Source organism: Equus quagga, chromosome 11 (assembly GCF_021613505.1).
Source record: "Equus quagga isolate Etosha38 chromosome 11, UCLA_HA_Equagga_1.0, whole genome shotgun sequence".
In the NCBI taxonomy this organism is placed as follows: Eukaryota; Metazoa; Chordata; class Mammalia; order Perissodactyla; family Equidae; genus Equus; species Equus quagga.
The window spans coordinates 101,773,901-101,795,965 of NC_060277.1; the positions used below are offsets into that span (position 1 = coordinate 101,773,901).

At 45.6% G+C, this 22,065-nt stretch overlaps 1 protein-coding gene, 1 non-coding gene and 1 pseudogene across 2 annotated transcripts in view; 2 read left to right on the top strand and 1 right to left on the bottom strand.

Moving 5' to 3' along the window:
* Positions 1 to 2,478: 2,478 nt before the first annotated feature.
* On the top strand, positions 2,479 to 2,551 carry TRNAR-CCG (transfer RNA arginine (anticodon CCG)). Its single transcript has one exon. It is a non-coding gene; the product is annotated as a tRNA-Arg (tRNA).
* A 3,189-nt stretch (positions 2,552 to 5,740) lies between these two features.
* On the bottom strand, positions 5,741 to 7,089 carry LOC124247128 (elongation factor 1-alpha 1-like; annotated as a pseudogene).
* Positions 7,090 to 19,679: 12,590 nt separating this feature from the next.
* The window catches only part of LOC124247255 (serine/arginine repetitive matrix protein 1-like), a 2,924-nt gene continuing 538 nt past the window's right edge, over positions 19,680 to 22,065 (top strand). Inside the window, exons 1-2 of the mRNA XM_046676333.1 lie at positions 19,680 to 19,796; positions 21,872 to 22,050. Coding sequence (XP_046532289.1) covers positions 19,721 to 19,796; positions 21,872 to 22,050 — 255 coding nt within the window. The 5' untranslated portion in view covers positions 19,680 to 19,720. The remainder of the gene's footprint in view (positions 19,797 to 21,871; positions 22,051 to 22,065) is intronic.

A 22,065-nucleotide genomic window follows, 5' to 3' on the forward strand; every position in this document is an offset into this window, starting at 1 on the left:
TGAATAAATGGCAGAGACAGGATTCAGACCCAGGCTGTCTGGTTCCAGGATCCATACTCTCAACCACTATTCTGTACTTGCACCCAAAAAGAACCTGAAACAGAAGTATAATGTCAAAAGCGAAAGTTGCCTTTGAAAGATACAATGTTGGTGGCGGGATGGATACCATACATCCTCCACTCTTAGTTTTTGTAGTTTGGATGAAGATTCAGGAGAGGGCCTTGACTGGCCTAGGCAAATCAGTACATTCCATTGCCCAGACACAGAGCTGTTGGTTTGGTTATGAAGCTGTGACACAGTGCAATAAAATATTTACTGAGGGGCCAGCCCAATAGCCTAATGGCTAAGTTTACATGCTCTACTTCAGTGGCCCAGAGTTCACAGATTCGAATCCTGGGTGTTGACCTACACACCACTCATCAAGCCAGGCTGTGGCGGCGTCCCACATACAAAATAGAGGAAATTGGTACAGATGTTAGCTCAGTGACAGTCTTCTTCAAGCAAAAAGAGGAAGATTGGCAACAAATGTTAGCTTGGGGCCGATCTTCCTCGCCACAAAAAAAAAAAGTTTACTGAGGGCTTTGAGAGTGAAATATCCTCTCTTCCACAGTGTGCTGCGATGATGTGAGCCTGAGAATGGGGCTGCTCTCGAGAAGCAAACCTAAGTGTGCCCAAGTATGAATAATCATAGTTTGTCAGTCAGTCATTCTTGTTCTTTTTCTTTTTGACTCTTAGGTAACCACAGGTGAACATTCTTCTTTTTTTTGTTTTGTTTTGGTGAGGAAGATCGGCCCTGAGCTAACATCTGTTGCCAATCTTCCTTTTTTTTTTCTCCCCAAAGTACCAGTACATAGTTGTAGACCCTAGTTGTAAGTCCTTCTAGTTCTCCTATGTGGGATGCAGCCACAGCATGGCTTGATGAGCGGTGTGTACGTCTGCACCCGGGATTTGAACCTGTGAACTCTGACTGGCAAAGCAGAGTGCACAAACTTAACCACTAGCCCCAGGCCAGTCCCTGTCAGTTATTCTTTCAAGTAAAAACTATGTTCCACCAAAAAAGCAGCTAGTTTAGCCTGCAACTCAAACATCACACAAATGTTTTTCCTCAAGAGACAACCATTGTATTTTGATATGTGGTAGAAGTGATTTATGCATACTTCCCATTTTGTCACACAAAATATTAAACAGATGTGTACGCAAGAGTCCAGACTTAATACAATTAACAGTTCTTATATCATCATCAAGGACATCCTTAAGTGAAGCTGGCTCCCTTCCCTCCCCCTGCCAGGGCACAAAGGTGAAGAATACACTATTACTAGTTTGATGCCACTGCCTTGAATCACTAAGGTGTCAGTTTTACCCACCATCACTTCTGCTCCACAGTGCTAAATGATTAGTGAATTATTATTCACTAGTAATGTCCTAGGTTTCATGAAAACCATTTCCTGGATGACTCAGGGTCCACAGGTAATAAAAGTGACATATGACACATTGACACGTAAGATTCGAAAGATACACACCAAAATGTTAATAGTGGTTAACTCCAAATGGTAGAATTATGGTCAATTTCAATGTTCTTAGTTTGGTTTACCCATATTTTACACAATTTTACAATGAACAGGTATTATGTACCTAAGAAGAAAACTATACTGTGTGTTTTTAAAAGCCACAAATGCAGCATCTTTACATGCAACACGCATACAGAGATTGTGCATGGAACCAGAGTCTCTAAATATTTACCCAAGACCTAGTTTTAGAATAAAGACAAACAAAAATCCGCATTATTTTGTATTCAGAGACCTTGTTATATTCATTTTCCCTTTAACCTGGGGGGAAAGAGGAGACGGGGACGAAACGGGATGTAGAAGCGTGGGGGAGAAAGTTAAATTTGAAGAAAAGCCTGTTCACCCTGGAATCCCCCAACAGTCCCCAGCACAAAACAGGTTATCAAATTAATGTACGTTGAATACATGCAAGAAAGAAAGGGAAGGAGGGGCCTGTAAGGTTCGGGAGGGTTGGGGGCAGGTGCGGAAGGACCCAACGCTCTGCGAGTGGTTCCTTACGCCGGCGGCAGAGGCAGGTCATGGGGGAACTCTGTAAAATACAGACGCCCGGGCCCACTCAGAGAAACAGAACTAGAACGTTAGCACAACAGACACTGGAATATCGTTTCAAGGGCCCAAGTGCGCCTGAGGCGCAGCCCGCACGGAGAACAGAACCCACCAGACACAAGAGTCCGCCCAGAACCGGCCGCGTGCCGGCCACGCAGTCCCGGAACGGCGGGCGGGGAGGGCCGTGCGCAGGCGCGGGGGTCGCCCTGCCGCGCGAGCCGAGGGCGCAGGAGGGCGCAAGCGCGCGCTGGCACGGCTAGGGGCGGCGCCCAAACCACACACCACCCGCGCGAGACCGCAGAGCGAGGGGCGGGGCGCGATGATGGCATCGCGTAAGGAGACGGTGTGAAGACCCGGATTCTGTGGTGACCCAGTGGCCTAATGGATAAGGCATCAGCCTCCGGAGCTGGGGATTGTGGGTTCGAGTCCCATCTGGGTCGCACGAAGATAATTTTGGTGGAGAGAGAGGGGCAGGGATGAGCACTGACGACGGTTAACGAAGATTTTAAAATGTGGTTGCTTCGCCTCAAGCGACCTTGAGGACGATTGTGTTACAACTTAGGAAAGGCATCTCCGCTTGTTAGAAACAGCAGTTGAGAGCTTAGAAAGTGAAAGCTGAGATCAGACCCAAAAAAGGAGCATTACAGTGACTTTTGAAAGAAAAAGCCTTAGGAAACATGAACTACCAACAGGACAAATGGCATTACCTCTTTTTCTGCCTGCCTTTTCAGGCTGAGCTTCACCATGGGCGGCCACACACGAAAAACTTTCTCCCGGTCCTGATCCCTAGGGGTTTGGGAGCAGACTCAACTGTCCTACCTCCAAACAGATTGATTTCCAGTACTAAGGAGAGTTTATGGAACGGCAACTGTGCTGTTACAACATACAAATATAAGAAACATAATTTATGGTTTCTGTCCCTAAACTATTATGAACAACAAATTGTAGTTAGAACTTACAGGTTTCTGGGTGTGTGTGTGTTTGATTTGCAAATTAGTGTAATAAAAGAAATACAATCAGAGTTTAAGCTTATCAGGGTTCAGTTGACTAGCTTGAAAAGTTTAAACTCTTCTTGCAAAACTCGTACAAGAGGATATTACTAAGTTAATTCCTACTCTTTAAAAACAGCTAAATACTAAATGCAACGTGGTATCCTGGGTTTGAGCCTGAAACAGAAAACGGACTTTAGTGGAAAAACTAGTGGAATCAGAATACAGTCTGGAGTTTACTTACCAGTAATGTACCAATGTTGATTTCTTAGTTGTGACAAATGTACATGGTAATGTAAGCTGTTAACCTTAGGGGAAACTGGGTGAAGGGTATATGGCAGCCCTCTATCTTTGCAACTTTTATGTAAATTTGAAATTATTTCCAAATTAAGAGTTTATTTTAAAAAAACTAAACTACCAGTGGAAAAATATAACTGACACCTTTGCCCCTGTTTTTAAGGGTCAGAATGTAGTGCTGAATTTTTAAACCAGAACACATTAACAAATAAGTGGACAGTTTCCAGCTTCATTCCTGGTATCTCAGAGTTGGTGTCCGTATTAGGTCCTTGCATACAATAGGTACTAAAAAAGCTTCAACTGCATTGTCTCCTGCCTCCCGCTTGCAGGCAGCATCTTGGGACAACGGATAGTGACAATATCTCCCTGGTCCCCAAAGACAAGTTGCTCACATAATAAAATGCCCACCTCTGAGAACGGGGCAGGACAATCTCCTCACCAGTTCTCTGCCCTTTGGGCTTCTGACTGGCCTGCTCAGGCCTCCAGCGTGCGCACCTGACTCTTCCACCTCATTTCTCTCCTTCAACCTCCTTCTCAGCCCGGCTCCTTCTCTCTGGCAGATGTTTTGTGGCTCACTCACCATAGTTCATTCAGCTGAAGTAAGCAAACATTTATTGAGTGCCTATGGAATACCCCACATTCAGGTCACTCAATGCAAATTCCACATTTTCCTCTTCCCTCACCTCTGTCATCTCCCCCATGTCTTCCCTCTCTGTCTCGTATGGAGAGACGTCTCTCCTCCAGGCCCAGGCCAGTTCCTCTCTCTGACTGTGCTCTGAACCCATCCCCTCTCTCCTCAGGAATCTTGTCTGGCACTTAGAAAACACTCGAAAGTTATAAGCCCAGTAATTTCCCCTCTCGTCTGTGTCTTTATCTTGCCCCTCTACTGGCTCTTTCCTCTGAGCCCAAAAACATTCTACAGTTTCTCCATTCCTGAAAAGCTCACCCTCAGTCCTGGGCACCTTGCGTGAGTCCTGGGTGCAGGCTCTCCACGCAGCCAGCCTGCTCCAAGGGTGGTCTCCACGTGTCCAGTGTCCCCTTTTCTCCCCCTGCCATGCTCTCCACGCTCTCCTGCGGCCCGGCACACTCCTCCCAGACAGTGAACTCTTAATTAGCAAACTGAAAAAACACCTTTCAGTTTGTCTCTTGCCTGACCTTGCCCTGAGGTTTGAAATTCTTGACCAGTCCTTCCTTCTTGAAACACAGTCTTTTCCCAGGCTTCCAGGAAACCTCCTTTTCTTGGTTCTCAAACAACTTCTCGATCTCCTTTGCTAGTTCCCTCTTGTTGCCAGTAATGGAAACAAACGAGCCCAACTGAGGCAAAACAAACGATAATTCACTGGAAAGAAATGAGGGAGGGGAGGCGCTCACTAAAGAGGACGCAAAGCTGGAGGACCAGGCTTGGGAACCAGCAAGAATCAAAGATGCACCAATGGGCCCCCAAAAGCAAGAAGCTGGAAGAACAGTGACTCTCAGAGCGAGACACGCCTGGTCAGGACGCCACCACTGCTGCCATTGTTGCCACTTGTCCTGCAGCTAGAGCTGCAATAAGTGCCTCTGACAGTTTTCTTTGTCCTAGGGCCACTTGCTCCAGAATCCGGGTTCCAGAGAAAACTTTACAGTCGGCCCAGCGTGGGTCATGGACCATTCTCCTGTTGATTCATGGGGCCACAGAGGAATTACCCTCCCACCCAATTCTTCCCATAAAAGGGAAAAGGTAATTCCTTAAAAGGAAAGAGACTCATGAAGGCTGGCTAGCCATGCAAACCTCAGCACCTTTCCTCAGCACAAATTTTGTACATTTTATTTTTAGCTGTTCTGTCACCACTGTTGATCTTAGGTGATATAGACCGGGATTTTTTTTTTTTCTCATTAAACTTTGTGTTAATGGGTCTCAAAATTCTGTGACAGATTTTCAGTCAAGTTGTTTCCATTAAAAAGTACCAATTTTGAAAACTAATAACTTAAAACTGCCACACACACAAAAAAAAGAATGGTCCACAAAATATTCTCCTTTCCTTCTGACGGTTTTATGATGCATTATCTTTAACCTGTCTGTTACTATTAAACTTAAATGCCCAATTGGGACAAACAGTTCTGAGACCCTTCTTCCACCACTGGGATTAAGACTGGGGTGGCACGGGGCCAGCCCCATGGCCGAGTGGTTAAGGTCGCGCTCTCGGCCTCAGTGGCCCAGAGTTTCGCTGGTTCGGATCCTGGGCAGGGACATAGCACTGCTCATTGGGCCATGCTGAGGTGGCGGCCCACATGCCACAACTGGAAGGACCCAGAACTAAAAACACATACACAAACAACTGGGGTGGCAGGTATTGGGGATAATATTCATTTAGCCTTCTGAGCTTTCTGGGCAGACTTGGTGACCTTGCCAGCTCCAGCAGCCTTCTTGTTTACTGCTTTGATGACACCCACGGCAACCATCTGTCTCATGTCACAAAGAGCAAAACAGCCCGGAGGAAGATCGTCAGAGAAGCTCTCAACACATATGGCCTTGCCTGGAACGATATCAGTGATGGCAGCATCACCAGATTTCAATATTTGGGGCTATCTTCCAGCTTTTTCCCAGAACAACAATCAATCTCCCTCAGCTCTGCAGACTTGCAAGTGATGTGAGCTGTGTGACAATCCAACGCTGAGTTGGCCTGGATGGTTTAGAAGAATCACCTGAGTCGTGAAGGCAGCTGCTTCCATTCTGGGGTCATTTTTGCTGTCACTGGCCACATGGCCAAGATGAGCATCTTTGACAGACATGTTCTTGACGTTGAAGCCCACATTGTCCCCAAGAGGAGCTTCACTCAAGTCTGCACAGTGTGTTTCAACAGACTTTGGTTCAGTTGTAACACTGACTGGAGCAAAGGTGACCACCACGCCGGGTTTGAGAACACCAGCCTCCACAGGGACAGTGCCAATACTCCCAATTTTGTAGACATCCTGGAGAGGCAGATGCCAGGGCTTGTTACTTGGACAAGCTGGTAGCAGGATGCAATCCAGAACTCCAAGCAGCGTGGTTCCACTGGCATCGCCATCTTTGTGAGTGACTTTCCATCCCTTGAACCAAGGTATGTTAGCATTTGGTGCCAGCATGTTGTCACCATTCCAACCAGAAATTGGCACAGATGCCACTATGTCAAGGTTGTAGCCAATTTTCCTAACGTGGGTGCTCACTTCCTTAACCATTTCCTCGTATCTCTTCTGGCTGTAGAAATCCATTTTGTTAACACCAATAATCAGTTGTTTCGCACCCAGTGTGTCAGGCAGAAGGGCATGCTCACGGGTCTGCCCGTTCTTGGAGATACCTGCTTCAAACTCACCGACACCAGCAGCAACAATCAGGACAGCACAATCAGCCTGCGATATGCCGGTAATCATGTTTTTGATAAAGTCTCTGTGTCCTGGGGCATCAATGATGGTCCCATAATACTTGCTGCTCTCGAATTTCCACAGGGAGATATCAATGGTGACACCATGCTCACACTCAACTTTCGGTTTATCCAAGACCCAGGCATACTCTTGAAGGAGCCCTTTCCCATCTCAGCAGCCTCCTTCTCAAATTTTTCGATTGTTCTTTTGTCAATTCCACCACCTTTGTAGATCAGGTGGCCAGTAGTAGTGGTACTCTTGCCTGAATCTGTGTCCAAGGCAACAATGTTGATATGAGTCTTTTCCTTTCCCATTTTGGCTTAGATTTAGCAGTGGTTTTCATGACACCTGTGTTCTGGTGGCAAACCCATTGCAAAAAAACTAGACTGAATTGTTAAGGATTCAGACTCATTACATTTCAGTATATAAGGTGTATGTCCTTGACATTATTAATAAACAAAGGCATCAAATCTTGGAATAAAGTTAACAGCTTTTAACTAATAATAGCTGTATCAGATTTATTATTTCAAAGCTGAGAAGGTAAAATTACTAATATATATTATACAACATTTTTGAAACTTGGTTTAAAATCAACTTGAAGATTTAAAAACGCTCTCCTATATCAAATGGCCACAAGGTACCATAGCAGATGGCAGGGGTGAATGTTCTGTCCTGGAAGTTTGGCTTACTTTAGAGCTGTGGTTCTCAACCAGGCCAATTTTGCCCCGCAGGGCACTCTCGGCACCCCTGGGGGAGTGCTACTGGCCTCTAGTCGGTGGAGGCCAGGGATGCTGCTCAGCATGCTACAATGCACAGGGAAGTCCCCATAACTAAGAAGGATCTGGCCCCAAATGTCCACATTGCCCAGGTCCAGGGACTGGCTGAGATGCTTGACAAACAGGGATGGTACGATTATATTATTGACGGGCCTCATGAAAAATATTTGGGGCCTCACCAATTGTCCCTGTTTTTATCATTTTTCCTTTGTCCCCAAGCAGACTCAGGGGCAAAGTGAGAAGTACGTCAAAGGGTGCTTCTGACCAGATGTCTGGGGACACTCAGGGTAAGCTGGGTATAAAGCCGCCCTGTATGAGGCCCTTGCTGTTCTAGGGCCTGATTCTGGAACCCTAGCATCACTAAGGGAGGCAGGCTGGCCTGTGAGGAGACAACAAGTGGCAGAACCCCAAATGCTGGGATTCGTTGTATAGTATATACGTTGGGGTGTTTGTCTCCACTAGCATTATATGACTAAGGACCCAATTATTTGGCGAAAGCCATTTCCCCCACAGGAAAGATATATTATACCTGATGGCAAAGATAGAATCCTTAATAAATGGAAGAATATGGTAAAATTCAGATATTTAAAGTTTTTGCACAAAATTCTCCTTTTCATGTTAATTGAGCCAGATAAATATCAGGTGTTGACTAGGATCATGACATTTTTAACTATAGGCTGTTCTTCTTTTGGATAAAAAATAATTGTTACCAACATGTAACATACATATGGACAAGTCACATAAAGGTGCAGTTCAATTGTGTTTACAAACTGAACACACTTGTATAACCAGTAACAGATTAAAAAATGGGACATTGCTCACTCCAGAAGCCCCCTTGGGCCCTCTCCAGTCACTACCTCCTCCCAGGGGGACCAGTAGCCTTATTTCTAACAGACTGATTAGTTTTGCCTGCTTAAATACGGGATCACTTTGGAATTTTAATTTTGAAAGGCGTAGATGAATACAAATATTTATTAGCATTGTATTAGTCCAGATTTTCAAAACTCACTTAAGAATGTCAGAAAACACACCAGAATTAATATTAAAATACAATCCAATAATATTAACATTCAGAATGATCATACTTTAAAATTTACCAGATTCGAGTATTAAAACTACAGTAAAGTTGCCATTTTTCTCTACTCCTCTCGGAAATCCCGCAAAAGCAACAAGGGGGCTGAGAAGCAGAACCACAGACACCATCAATGAAATTCCTCTAATAAAAGGAGAAAACGTTGCCCAGAGCAGCGAGGAACCAACGGAGATGCAAGGATTAGAAGAGGATGCTCAGGGCCGCAGATCTTAGGAAAGGCCAGCAGAGGGCGCGTCCACAAGGGGAGGGTCGCACCCTGAGAGGGAAAACAATAATCCCTTGTTTGGAGCGACTAGACTGGGGTGTGTGGACAGCACCTCCTCCTCACACGGACAGACTCGTGTTCTGGGTGTGGATTTGCCTTCCTTTTCTGCGGGGCTTCTGCTAGCACCACCATTCCTGGATTTAGACATTCCCAGAATGCACAGGCCCAGGCACCAAGGAGAAGAGGTGGCCCCTGCCGTTATGACCCATAATCACTCACTGGAAGAATTTTTTTGCTTTCCTTGCCAGTGATCTAGGACTCAGTGGGTCCTGAGGTCCTGGTGCCCAAGGGAGAAGTGTTTAGACCAGGAAACACCATCATGGTTCCTTTCAGTTGGAAGCTGAGCCTGCCTGTTGGCCATTTGGGATTCCATGCTGCTAAATCAATAGGCAGGGAAGGGGTGGGGCGGGGCATCATTGTTATGGGCTGAATGTTTATGTCACCCTGAAATCCATATGTTGAAGCTCTAACCCACAATTTGATGGTATTAGGAGGTGGGTCTTGGGAAGTAATTAGGTGTAGATGAGATCATGAGGGTGGAGCTCTCGCAATGGGAATCGTGGCCTTATAAGAAGGGGAAGAGTCCAGAACCCTTCCTCTGTCTCTCGGCCATGTGACCATACAGCCGTACAGCAAGTGGGCGGCCATCTGGGAGCCAGGAAGAGAGCTCTTCTCACCAGAACCCAACCATTCTGGCACCCTGATCTCAGACTTCCAACCCCAGAACTGTGAGGAATAAATGTCTGTTGCTGAAGTCCTCCAGGCTGTGGTACTTTGTTACAGCTCAGACAGTCACTGGACTAAGCCTGTGTGAGCCCTGTGGTTACCAAGGGGAAAATGGCTCTGCTCCTCACTGGAGGAGGGAGGAAATGTCTGGAGCCCAGGGATTCACTGGGGCACATCTTAGTCCCAAAGACCTGGCTAATGGGAAAGTACAGCAATCTAATAAAGACAGGACCACCAACAACTCAGATCCTCCAGGAGTAAAGTTTTGAGTGTCCCTAGCAGGCACAGAGCCATGCCCAGCTAAGGGTAAGAGGAATAATATGGAATAGGAGATGGAAGAAGGCAGTTATGACGATCAACTTAGACCTCACGGCCATTTGTAGAGGAGCCTCTAACAGCTGCGTTTTGTGTTAATTGGCTCTTTTCCCTTCTTTTTTCTTTCTATCTTATATAAAGACCACTGGTAGTACCTAATGGTTTTAGTAACACCTGGTTATAGCTGTATAACCTTAGGCAAGTTACTTAATCTTTCTGTGCCTCAGATACTCGTCTGTAAAACGGAGAAAGGAGTATAAGCTCATATTTTAAGGTAAAGATTTAATACCTGGAATAGTGTTCAACAGGTGCCAGCTATTATTCTAATCGTTATTACTATTAACAATAGATGTTCTTTTTCATTTCATTGTAACATTAGACAAGGAAGTCCCTAGATTAAGAAAGGCAAATTTCCCAATTTTATTATCATTAATAATTTATTATCATTAATAATAATTTAAAAGGTCATTTATTGAACTACAAGTACATATTTATATTGAATGTTCCAAAATTGGAATTAGAATGTTTTTTAAAAACCCTCAAAATTAATTTATAAGATTGTTTTTTTACAATAGTAGTTGGTGTAGTCGTAATAGAAAAAACATCCAAGAAAATAGTGGAAACCCCAAGCTCAGCATAATGATTACCTCTGGAAAGGAAAGGAAATTGGATTGGGGAGGGGGGCATAAGGGTCTTTAACTGTGTATCAGTTATCTATTGCTGCAAAACAAATTGCCCCCAAATTTAGCAGCTTAAAACAATAAACATTTATTGATCACACTTTCTGTGGTCCAGGAATGCGGGAGTGGTTTAGCTGGGTGGTTCTGCTCAGGTCTCTCAGGAGGTTTCAGTCAAACTGTGGGCTGGGGCTGCAGCCTCATCTGAAAGCTCAGTTGGGAACGGATCTCCTTCAAGCTCACGTACTGCTTGTTGGCAGCCCTCAGTTTCTTACTGCCTATTGGCTGAAGATGTCAGTTCCTTGCCACACAGACCCCTTCTGCACTGCCTGATTGTCCTCCGAACTGGCAGCTGGCTTCCCCCAGAGCCAATGATCTAAAAGAAAGAGAGAATGCACACCCAAGATGAGAGTTCATTTTTTGGGTAACCTAATCTTGGAAATGTATATTATCACTTCTTCCATATGCTATTGGCCACTCTGACCAGTCTTGCTACAATGTGGGAGAGGACTACACAGGGTGTGAATACCACGAAGTGGGGATCGCTGAGGGTCAGCCATCTTGGAGAGTGGCTACCACCAGCTGTATTTGTGATTTTTTAACACTAAAAAAATAGGAAGTAGATATGGCAAAAAATGTTAAGACTTGATAAAACTGGGTCATGTGTATCCAAGTATTCATTTTATTATTCTCAATAGCTTTCTGAATGCTTATAATATTTCATAATAAAAAAAAACTTCCCCTGGGGCTGGCCTGGTGGCTTAGGGGTTAAGTTCATGTGCTCCGCTTTGGTGGCGTGGGGTTCACTGGCTCAGATCCTGGGCACAGACCTACACACCACTTATCAAGCCATGTTTTGGCAGGCATCTCACATATAAAATAGAGGAACATGGGCACAGATGTTAGCTCAGGGCCAATCTTCCTCAAAAATAAACCCTTCTCCTAGGGGCCGGCCCCGTGGCCGAGTGATTGAGTTTGTGTGCTCCGCTTCAGCAGCCCAGGGTTTCACTGGTTTGGATCCTGGGCATGGACGTGGCACTGCTCATCAAGCCATGCGTAGGGAGGCATCCCACATGCCACAACTAGAAGAGCCCACAACTAAAAATACACAACTATGTATCAGGGGAGCTTTGGGGAGAAAAAAGAAAAATAAAATCTTTAAAAAACCTTCCCCTAAAAAATGTTCAGAAGAAAAGCATACCTCAAATAATGGTGACAAAGAATCCTGAGGACAACTTCAAGAAACTTAGGCATTCTCACAAAAGTATAAGAAGAAATGGTCCTTGTGAATTAGGAAATTATAAGAAGGAAGTAGACTAAGATGAAAGAACGACAGGATAAACCAAAACAGGAGGTAACTAGTATTAATCCCTTAGCATTAAAATCCCTATTGGAAGGAGCCAAAGCTAGAATTGATAATACTGAAAATGAAATTAGTGACGTGATATACAAAGTCTCCTATAATGAAAAGGAAAAAGATAAAGAGACAAAAATGATGAGAGAGAAGATAAAATATATTGAAGACACAATCAGAAGATCGATAATAAGAAAGTAACAAAAGAAAAGGAGTATTTGTCAGACTTCTAAGGGGAAAATGGTGTGGAGGTACAGATAAACATAGCTCAATATATTTGAAGCAAAATCATGTCTTTCGTCACCTGAAAATAAAATATTTAAGGTGTTCTCTGTAAATAAGGAATGCTAATAAAACATAGATGATGACTATAATTGAGATTATTCAACAAACTTTGGAAAGTTCTCATAAATACAATAAAAAAGTTAAATAAATATTTGAGAGGAAGAGGCAAAATATCATTATTTATAGCTTATATGGTTTTCTACTGGGAAAACCCAAGGGAATCAACTGAAAATAGTTTGGAATATTTTTGGACATATGCAGATTGAAACATAAACAATAAGTACGGATATTCACACAAATCAGTAGCTTTTCTATACACCTACCAAAATCAGTTCAAAAATATAAAGGAAAAAAGATTCTTTCCATTAAAAGATAATACATTTTTTACATTACATTAAAAATATAAAACACCCAGGAAATAAATTTAACAGGAAATGTTTAGAGCTTAGATGAAGAAAATGATAATATTCAGACAGAGGGGAACGGAGACTTAAAGAAATGGAGAGAAATTCCATTTCCGTGGACAGAAAGATAATACAGCAAAGTTGTCAGTTCCTTTACAAATTAATCTACACATTTAATGCAAATTCAAAAAAAATCCAACAGCATTTTTAAGATTTAGCAGCATAATTCTAAAGTTCACTTGGAAAAAACCCACTATAATAGCCAAAACAATTTTTGAAAAGAAAGATATGTTATAACACCACAGTAATTATAACAATGCCCTGATGTGGGCATATGGGCGTGGGAATAAACAGATGGAGTAAGAGAGAAGAACAGAAGTCTAGAAATAGACCTAAATTTAGTAGAGGTAATACTCTCTACGTTAAAGGTGACATCTCAAATTTGGGAAAGGATGGATTTATTTGCCAATTGGATTAGACAACTTTCTAGTTATTTGAGAAAAAAGTAAAATTAGATTCTTACCTCATACTACACACCAAAATAAATTCCAGATGGAATCAAGATTTATCTACAGGCACCAGGAAAATATAGAATAATATACATAATTTTGAGTTGGAGAGAGTCTTTCTAAGCATGACCTCAAAGACTCCAGGGACACTGTTAAACAAAGGCTTGATGGATTTTGCTATACTAAATTTAAAAGTTCTATGGCCAAAAAATGGCTAAAAAGTTAAAAATCAAACAAAATTCTGTGGGGAAATATTTCCAATATATAGAATGGACAAAGGGTTAAAATTCTTAGGCTATAAATAGCTCTTAAAATCATAAAGGAAAATATAAACATCCTATTAAATAGACAAGGAATATGAACAAGCAATTAATAAAAGAAATCCAAATGGCCAATAAATCTATGAAAAAATGTACAGTATCTCCAGCAATCAAAGAAATGTGAATTAAAACCAAGAGAAATCTTTTTTAAAAAAACTCTTCAGAAGAGGAAGGATATAAAATAACAATGATTTGATATCCTAGTGTGGAGAAATAGTCATTATTACATGTCTATGTTGATTGCTGGTTGGTGTAGACTGATACAACGTATCTGGGGCACAATTCAGCAATATGTTACAAAAATATTGTAATTATCATATCCTTTGACTCAGCAATTCAATGTCTAGGAATTCAGTCATTAAAAATGATCATGGAGGGGCTGGCCTGGTGGCGTAGTGGTTAGGTTCCCCTGCTCTGCCTTGGCCGCCCAGGGTTCGTGGGTTCAGATCCTGGGCTTGGCCCTACATACCACTCATCGAGCCATGTGGTGACAGTGTCCCAAATACAAAATAGAAGAAGATTGGCACAGATGTTAGCTCAGGGACAATCTTCCTCAGGCAAAAGGAGGAAGATTGGCAACAAATGTTAGGTCAGGGACAATCTTCCTCAAACACACACACACAAAAGATCATGGCATCCCATATTTATTGAAATGGAAAGATGTTGACACATCATTAACATTTTTAAAACCATGTCATAAAATATGTGTATTCCACGATCCCACTTTTATATAAATAAATTATGTAACATATTTACATGTACAGATATGTGTAGAAAAAGTCTGGAAGTTGATATGCCAAAATATTTATAGTAGTTATTTCTAGATAATAGGATTATGGTTGATTTTTTTCTTTTTTCTCATCTGTACTAACTGATTATTCTTCAATGAATATGTACAACTTGTGTAAATTTCAAAGGCTTTATAAAGGTATGGAAGATAGCACCAAAAAACCCAACAGATTTGACTACATAAACTAGTAACATTTCTTATTTAAAATATCGAAATTTGGGGCCGGCCCAGTGGTGCAGGGGCTAAGTTCACATGTTCCACTTCGGCAGCCCAGGGTTCACTGGTTTGGATCCTGGGTGCAGACATGGAACCACTTGGCAAAAGCCATGCTGTGGTAGGCATCCCACATATAAAGTAGAGGAAGATGGGCACGGATGTTAGCTCAGGGCCAGTCTTCCTCAGCAAAAAGAGGAGGATTGGCAGTAGTTAGCTCAGGGCTAATCTTCCTCAAAAAAAAAACCAAAACACAAAATTTCAAAATCTAGTCAATCAAGCTATAGAACACTTCAACACCACAGAACTCCCCTCAGTAATCCTTCCAGTCACTACCTACTACCAAGGATAACCATTATCCTGACTTTTAACTCCATAGATTAGTTTTGCCAAATTGTGAACCTTACAGAAATGAAATTATATAGTATATAGTCTTTTGTGTCAGACTTATTTTACTTGATAGCACGTCTGTGAGATTCATCTGTATTTTTCTTTTGCAATTGCAGCTCATTTATTGTCATTGCTGTATAGCCGTGAATATGGTTCATGATTTTGCCCCCGGGAGACATTTAGTAATGTCTGGAGACAGTTTACGTTCTCACGACTGAGGGGGGAAGTACTGGTATCCAGTGGCCCAGGCCAGGGATACTGATCAGCATTCTACAGTGCACAACAAAGAATTCTCTCGCCCGCAATGTCAAAGGGGTCGAGGTAGAGAGCCCTGCCCTTCCTATCTCACCACACATCAGGATCTCCATTCCTGTGTGGATGGGGACATGGAGGGTTTACAACAGCAAAAACGGAAAACAGCCGAAAACGTTCACAAATTATGGCTTGTCTGAATGAGGACATACTATGTAGTTATGAGACTTTACGTTTACAAAGAGTTTGTAATAAGATCTTAACAATTTTAATGGAACAGAAACTGGATACAAAATTGTGTACACAAAACATAACGGGGAAGCACCTCCGCCGTGGTGTACGAGAACAACACAGCATCCAGTGTGGTGTAGACACTGACTGCACCTGTGTGAAATGCTGTCCAAGAAAGAGCCTGGAAGGAAAAACGTGGGAATGTTGTAGTGACTGTTGGGCATGAGGGGAGACGAGGCCTACATTTTGTAGTTCTTGTGTCCACTCCTTTATTTCCCAAATTTTCCATTACAATAATGCAGAGCAATAGGAAAATCAAATAAAGAATTACAAAGCAGTTTCTCACAACCTCTCCTGGGCTCCGCCGTGTCTGTGGGAGAGTCCATCCCGTCCACAGGGCATCGAGGCTCGCCAGCACCTTCTCACCCTGGCGATCCTTCCCGGGTGTGCCACCATGCTTCCTGGGCCTGGACAGTCTCCATGCTCTCTCATGCCTCCGGGCCTTTGCATGTGCTGTTGGCTCAGCCTGCAGGGCCTGCCCTCCTCCATCTGTCTGGTGAAGCCCAGTCGTTCTTCAAACTGGTGTTGATGTGACGGCTCCCGCAGCCTTTCCTTGGTCTCCACCTCCGTTGACCAGTCCTTTCTCTCCAACAGGTGCGGCTTTTTAATATTGCACTTGACACCATAATTGAATGTTATTTCCCACAGTAATCTGTGAGCCACTCGACTGGAAGATTTCTGTCCTAATATCCCAGGACCTAGCCCAGTGCTTTTGGAAGTAAACCTAGGGGTTGTCTGTGAAAAGTCTGAAGAATTTGGGTTGGCCCTGGTCCCAAGCAAGATGGTCCTGAAATAGAAGAACTAGAACATGACCAGAATTTACCGAATGGAACCCAAAGCGTCCGTATTGTACTCTTTCTGAAGAATGATTATGACTGGCATCTCTGGCTACTACACAGTGCTTGGCACAGAGTATGTGGATACCAACTGGTGGACTGCAATTCAGTCCCGGCACTAACCTCCCAGAGACAGTGCAGACCCCGCTAGTTAAAGGGCATAGTCCACAACAAGACTGCCCTCATTTCAGACCAACTGCCTACAAACCTGGGGGTTCTCAGAGCCCCCTCAGGTTTGATAATTCTCTACAATGAGTCACGGAACTCAGGTAAGTGCTATACTTACAATCACAGTTTTATTATAAAGGATACAAATCAGGACCGGCCAAATAAAGAGACACATAGGGCGAGATCTGGGAAGGTCCCAAATATACAGCTTCAGTGTCCTCTCTGTGGTTCAGGCACATCCCTCTCCTAGCACATCAACGTGGTCACCAACCAGGAAGCTCCACTGTTTTCATTGGCGTTTCGTTAAGTAGGCATGAGGGATTAAATCGTGGCACGCCATTGAACCCAGTCCCCAGCCGCTCTCCCCTCCCTGGGGGTCGGGCTGGCTCACAGTCCCGCCTCTCCAATGGCATGGTTGATCTTCCTGGGGACCATTTCCTATCCTGAAGCTACCAAGGGGCCCTGCAAGAGTCACCTCATTAGCATAAACTCAGGTGTGATCCAAGAAGCTCTTGAATAAGACACTTGCATCATTTGGGAAATTCCAAGGGTTTTAGGAGCTTCCCGCCGGGAACCAGGCACAAATTCTTTATTATACAACACATGGTAGATAGATGCTCCATGAATATTTGCTAAGCAGAAAGATACACTCAAAATACCAGAAATTGGCGGGGGGGGGGGGGGGGGGGCGTTCAGGCTCTTACTGTCTTCTGCCTCACAAGTGTGTACACCTGTTGTGGAGATGGACCCCTCAGGCTACGAGAAACCAAAACCCTTAAACATTCCAATCCGAGGACGAACTCACTGTGCTCTGGCTCATATTACCAAGCATCCTGATGATAATCTGGCTTCCCATGTGACTTGTTTACAGCAAGAGAATGCTAGCCAGGCTGACACGAGCATGCACTTCTGCCCGAGTCGATTTCTCGTTGTAAGTTAATACAGTGACATTCTGGCTGACACAGATCAGTCTCTGAGCTCTTTGTGCCTTCCACCATTAAGTGTGGTTTCTGAGCCTGCAAGCCAGACGCTGCCCAACACCCAGCCGTGGACCTGGGCAAGATCTTCCAGGCCTCCAGGAGCCCCTGGGAGTTCTCCAGCCGGCTCTCTGCCTCTGCATCTCAGGGTGTGGGTCTCAGGGCATTCACAACATTCCTGCAACAGAAGAGTTTCGGAACACCCCAAACTGGATCTGGGTGACTTGAATAGAATCTCAAGCAGGCACGTCTGAGATGTGGTTGTAACTGAAGAAGCTTAAGCCTAATTAATTTTATCCCATTTGGCTTAAAGAGCACGTGAAAGAAGAGGATCTCAGGACAACTATAAACCAGGCCCCAAGAGCACAAATTTCATAGTGTTTATCTGGTCCTGGCCAGAGGCTGGAGACACTGACTTTGGTGTGTGTAAGCCTTGTACTGACTGGAGAGATTTACTCTTTTGGAGGAGATAGAGAATTCACTCTAAAACCTGAATGAGGAAGATTGCCTTTAGCTGCAATTCAGTTTAGTGCTCAACAGGTAAATTTCTGCTTAATAATTAGACTTCTGAATCACCTTTACTCCTCTCCATTGCAAATTAATAAATGACATTCTAGCTTATACGTCTACTTTTTATGAGTTTGGTTACTATGAGTTGGTCCCACAAATCTGATCCATTGATATAATTGCGTTTCCAGCTGAGGTTCAGACTACAGAACATAGTGACCCCCTCCAACGTATTGTCAGCCTGTGACTAGACAGCTGGCTCCTTTCTAGATGAACATATTTACCTCACTGTATCCTTCAATCCACAACACACCTGATTCAGGAACCTGTTCTACAGTATCCCTGAATGATGGTCTCTTTGGATGCCCCCAGTAGTCAGGAGCTCATAGTCGTAACCCTTCAAAGCAGTCTGCACTCTTGGAGGTCTCAGTTGTTAGAATATTCTTTCTTAAATTGATATTAAACTCATCACTTCATAACTTCTACCTACTGGTTCTTTCACAAAATATAACACACATTTCTGTGCGCCTCAGCTGCCTCTCCTCAGTTCCTCCAAAGGAACTTGAACAGGATAGAGTCCAGCCGTCTCTCTCCCTGTTCTTCTCCTCCTGGCTTTCTTGCGTCTGTCTTGAAAACATGATCCCCTCAGAATCTGGTCAGTCCACTAGCACTATTGGTTTTGAGACATAAGATATTAATGCGGCAAAAGTTTGTTATTTCTTTTAGCAGCCGCACCTCACTGTTGGCTCATAGGCTTCAGACAAATCGCCTTCTCCTCAATGTATTTTCCCTTCCTTTTGGATTTGAAGCTGTGGAAATGAGATCCACATCGGCAGGGTTGTGGGTTTACGATGGGGACCTCATCTCCTGCGTTGGTGAATGCTGTTTCTGTCTAATGTGAGGGAGAGGGTCCTCAGCTCAGGATCAAGATACAGAGTCATTTCAAGAGTTCAGACCTAAGCAGTGAATGAGTTTATTTTTCTTAGAAAGAAAAAAAAAAAAAATTCACCTTTGTCAAGCGGATGAGCCATCTCTGAGATCGGGGAGGGTGTCTGGCTCATCTTTGTCCAGAGCACCCGGCAGGTGGAGGGCCCTGAGCACGGGCTGGATGAATCCAGCCAACTAGACACCAATTCCAGTTGAGAGAGCAAGGGAGCGGGAGGGAGAAGAAAAGCTCTTTTGCTGTTTTTCCTTCCTTCTGGCTCTAGAACATAAATACTGTGTATACGATAAAATAGTTTAACCAAAGGACGCAGGGACTTGGTTTCTCTGCGGATCCCTGACACATCCTGGGAGAGTCCTCTCTCACCGGCAATCCTCTCCGTCCCACGAGCCCGAGCCGCCTCAAGCACTCATTTGCCTATTTGCTGCTGACTTCACCTAGAAAAAACTTCCTATCGCTCTCGCTCCTCCACCCTGTCCCTCAGCCCCTCGACGCCGTTATTCCCTCCGCTCGCCGCCCCGCCCTGGCCTCCCCGCACCCCGGCCCGCAAACGCGCGCGGGCTTGGAGTTTAGGGTTCGATGCTATCGTTGCCCACGGGTCGCACGACAGACATTGGCAGGGACGACTCGAGAGGCCATGTGCTCGTGCCCCTTAGGAAGTGGGAGAAATCTCTGCGGCTCGGTTTTGTTCCAGTGGCCTGTTCAGTGAGGGATTCCCGTTTCCCCAAAGGCTGCCCCTCATTAGCATGAACGGGGGTGGGGGTGTGGAGAAGGTGGGCGGGGGGCGGGGGGGGTGGCGAGAAAGAGCAAAAGCCCAGGCTCAGGGCTGGAGCCTGCGAACCGTGTCGACGAAGATGACAGCTCGAGCCTTCTGGCTCCTCTGCTTGATCGTTGGCTCATCTCCCGAAGCCCCAGTGGCGGAGAGAAAAGGTACGATCGAGGAAATGCTGAGCCCTGGGAGAGGGGCTGGGGTCTGGGGAGGCGGGTGGGGGACTGGGGAGAGGGCGCGATGAAGGGAGGGACGAGAAAGGGGGCAGAGTGCGCGAGAGAGGCGACTCCAGGTCCGGGGTCGTGTTCCAAAGGAGCAAAATGTGTCCCCAAGATTTTGAGCGTCTTGGCAGCCTTTTCGGAAAGAAGCCAGTTCAGCTACCGAAAGGGATCCCGAGCGAGCCGGGAAGGCTGCAGAAAACTTTGCATGCTAAGTAGTGGCTCGGTCCCCGCAGAGGGAAGTGTCAGAAGGGGTCGCCGCGCGCCTTTCGGGAGCCGTGCGGGCCGGGCTCGCAGGACGCGGCGGGCGCCCCGGGAGCGCGGGTCCACCCTGCACCCAGCCTGGCCCCGTCCCGGTCCCCATCCCCTCCCTGGCCCCGTCCCGCGGGCGAGCAGGGGCGCGGGGGGCGAGGGGAGCCGCAATCGGACGTTGCCCCCTCTCCCCGCAGCCCCGGCGAGTGGCCTCGGGACACCTGAGTCTTTAAAACGCACACGATTTCACGCATGAAATGAAAATGTGACTGAGGGAATGCATCCATCAGGGCTTCTCTGCGGGGCGGTGTTTTTGTTTTGCTTTTAGTGGGATGTTCTGCTCGGTTCACTATCTCTGGGAAAAATAGCTTCCGCACCTCACAGGGCAATTGACTTTGGGTTATTTTTCCACATGGAAATTGAATGACTTCAGTGGCATTTAACCCAAATATCAGACAATCTTTCCCACGACAACAGATGGTGATATCAATGGGGAAGCGGTGGTGAGGTCAACAGTTGACAGTCAGGAATTGGATATCCCCCAGAACTTGATTCAGCTGTGTGTGGGACAACGTTGAACACGAGTCAGAATCAACCTCTTTGCAAAAACATGAACTATAACCAGCTATTATTGCTGGGCGAAAGCTGATTTTTTAAGGAGATTGTCAATTTGGCAAGTGGCAAGTGGCAAGTGAAGTGTTGCAAGAGGTGCAAAGGGGCGGACCAAACCATCCACTACAAGACGAGGGAAACGCTGAAAACCAGCCGCTAAAAGAACGGAAAAAGACAAGTTCTTGCGCCCGTCTGGAGGGCACTGGGACCCAGGCAAAGGGGGAGGTGATATTGTGTAATTGGGCATGGAAAGTTGCCCAGCTTCCAAGCTGGCTGAAGTCTGCTCACCAACCTGTCTGCAGAGCTGGGGGAAATCATTAATAATTGAAAAAATTTGTTTTCATGCCCTATCATTTAGGGGCTTTTCCTTCACCGTGGGGCGGGGGTGAAATGTCAGCGATGTGTGTGCTTTTAGACTTAACCAGGGGCCTCTGCCTCCCAGCCATGCTGTAAAAATCTTTCTTAGCTGTGGTTTCCCAACTAGTAAGTGGTGTCCAAGAAGCCAGATAAAAATCCACTCACAACTGCTCGATTCTGCAGAGACCAAGATGACAGTGTAAACACGGATGGGAAAACCAAATAGTTCTGTTGTCAGGGGCGCTTAAACAATTAAGAGAACCTGTAATATGAGAGCTTTCTCCCTGGGGTTTGCTCAACAAACTGTACAGAGCAAAAAGGCGGATGTTTATATATATGTTAAAGAAACGGCAAAAAGAGTTTGTTATTTAACCAAAGTTGTCAGATATGTTTAGTCCTAGAACACACTGGTGGTTGTAGTTTTAAAAGCTATAGATTTGAAGAGGTTCCTTAGCAAAATGAAACGTTCCCACCAGGCCTCCGGGTCCTCACGTGGTGAGAAAAATCTTCTTCCTTGGCCTCACTCTTAGAGGGCAAGACCCTCAGCTCCGCCTTCCTCCGGGGCCTAGGAAGCTGCGTTGCGCTCGGACCCGACGCCGAGGTTGCCCTCCCCTGGCCGGGGGCGCCCTCCTCCCCGCTCCCGCTCTCTCTCCTCCGCGCCAGCTGCCCTCCCGCAGGTGCTGGCTAAGTCTCCACGGTCCCCCGTCGCCTCGCCCCTCCCAGGGCCCTTTCTTCTCCCCACTCGCGGCCTCCCCTCCCCTGACAGCCTCCCCGCCTCTCCCGCTCTCTCCCTGCAGCCTCGCCGCCCCACAACAGGAAGCCCGACCCCGGCGGCGGCGCGAGCGCCGAAGACACGCCCGGGCCCCGGGCGCAGCCGGTCCCCGAGGCCCCGCGGCGGGCGCGCGCGGCCGAAGCCGCTCCCGGCCCCTGGTCGGAGCCTCGGCGCCGGAAGCCCCCGCCGCCCGCCGAGAACCGGGCCGGCTTCCGACTA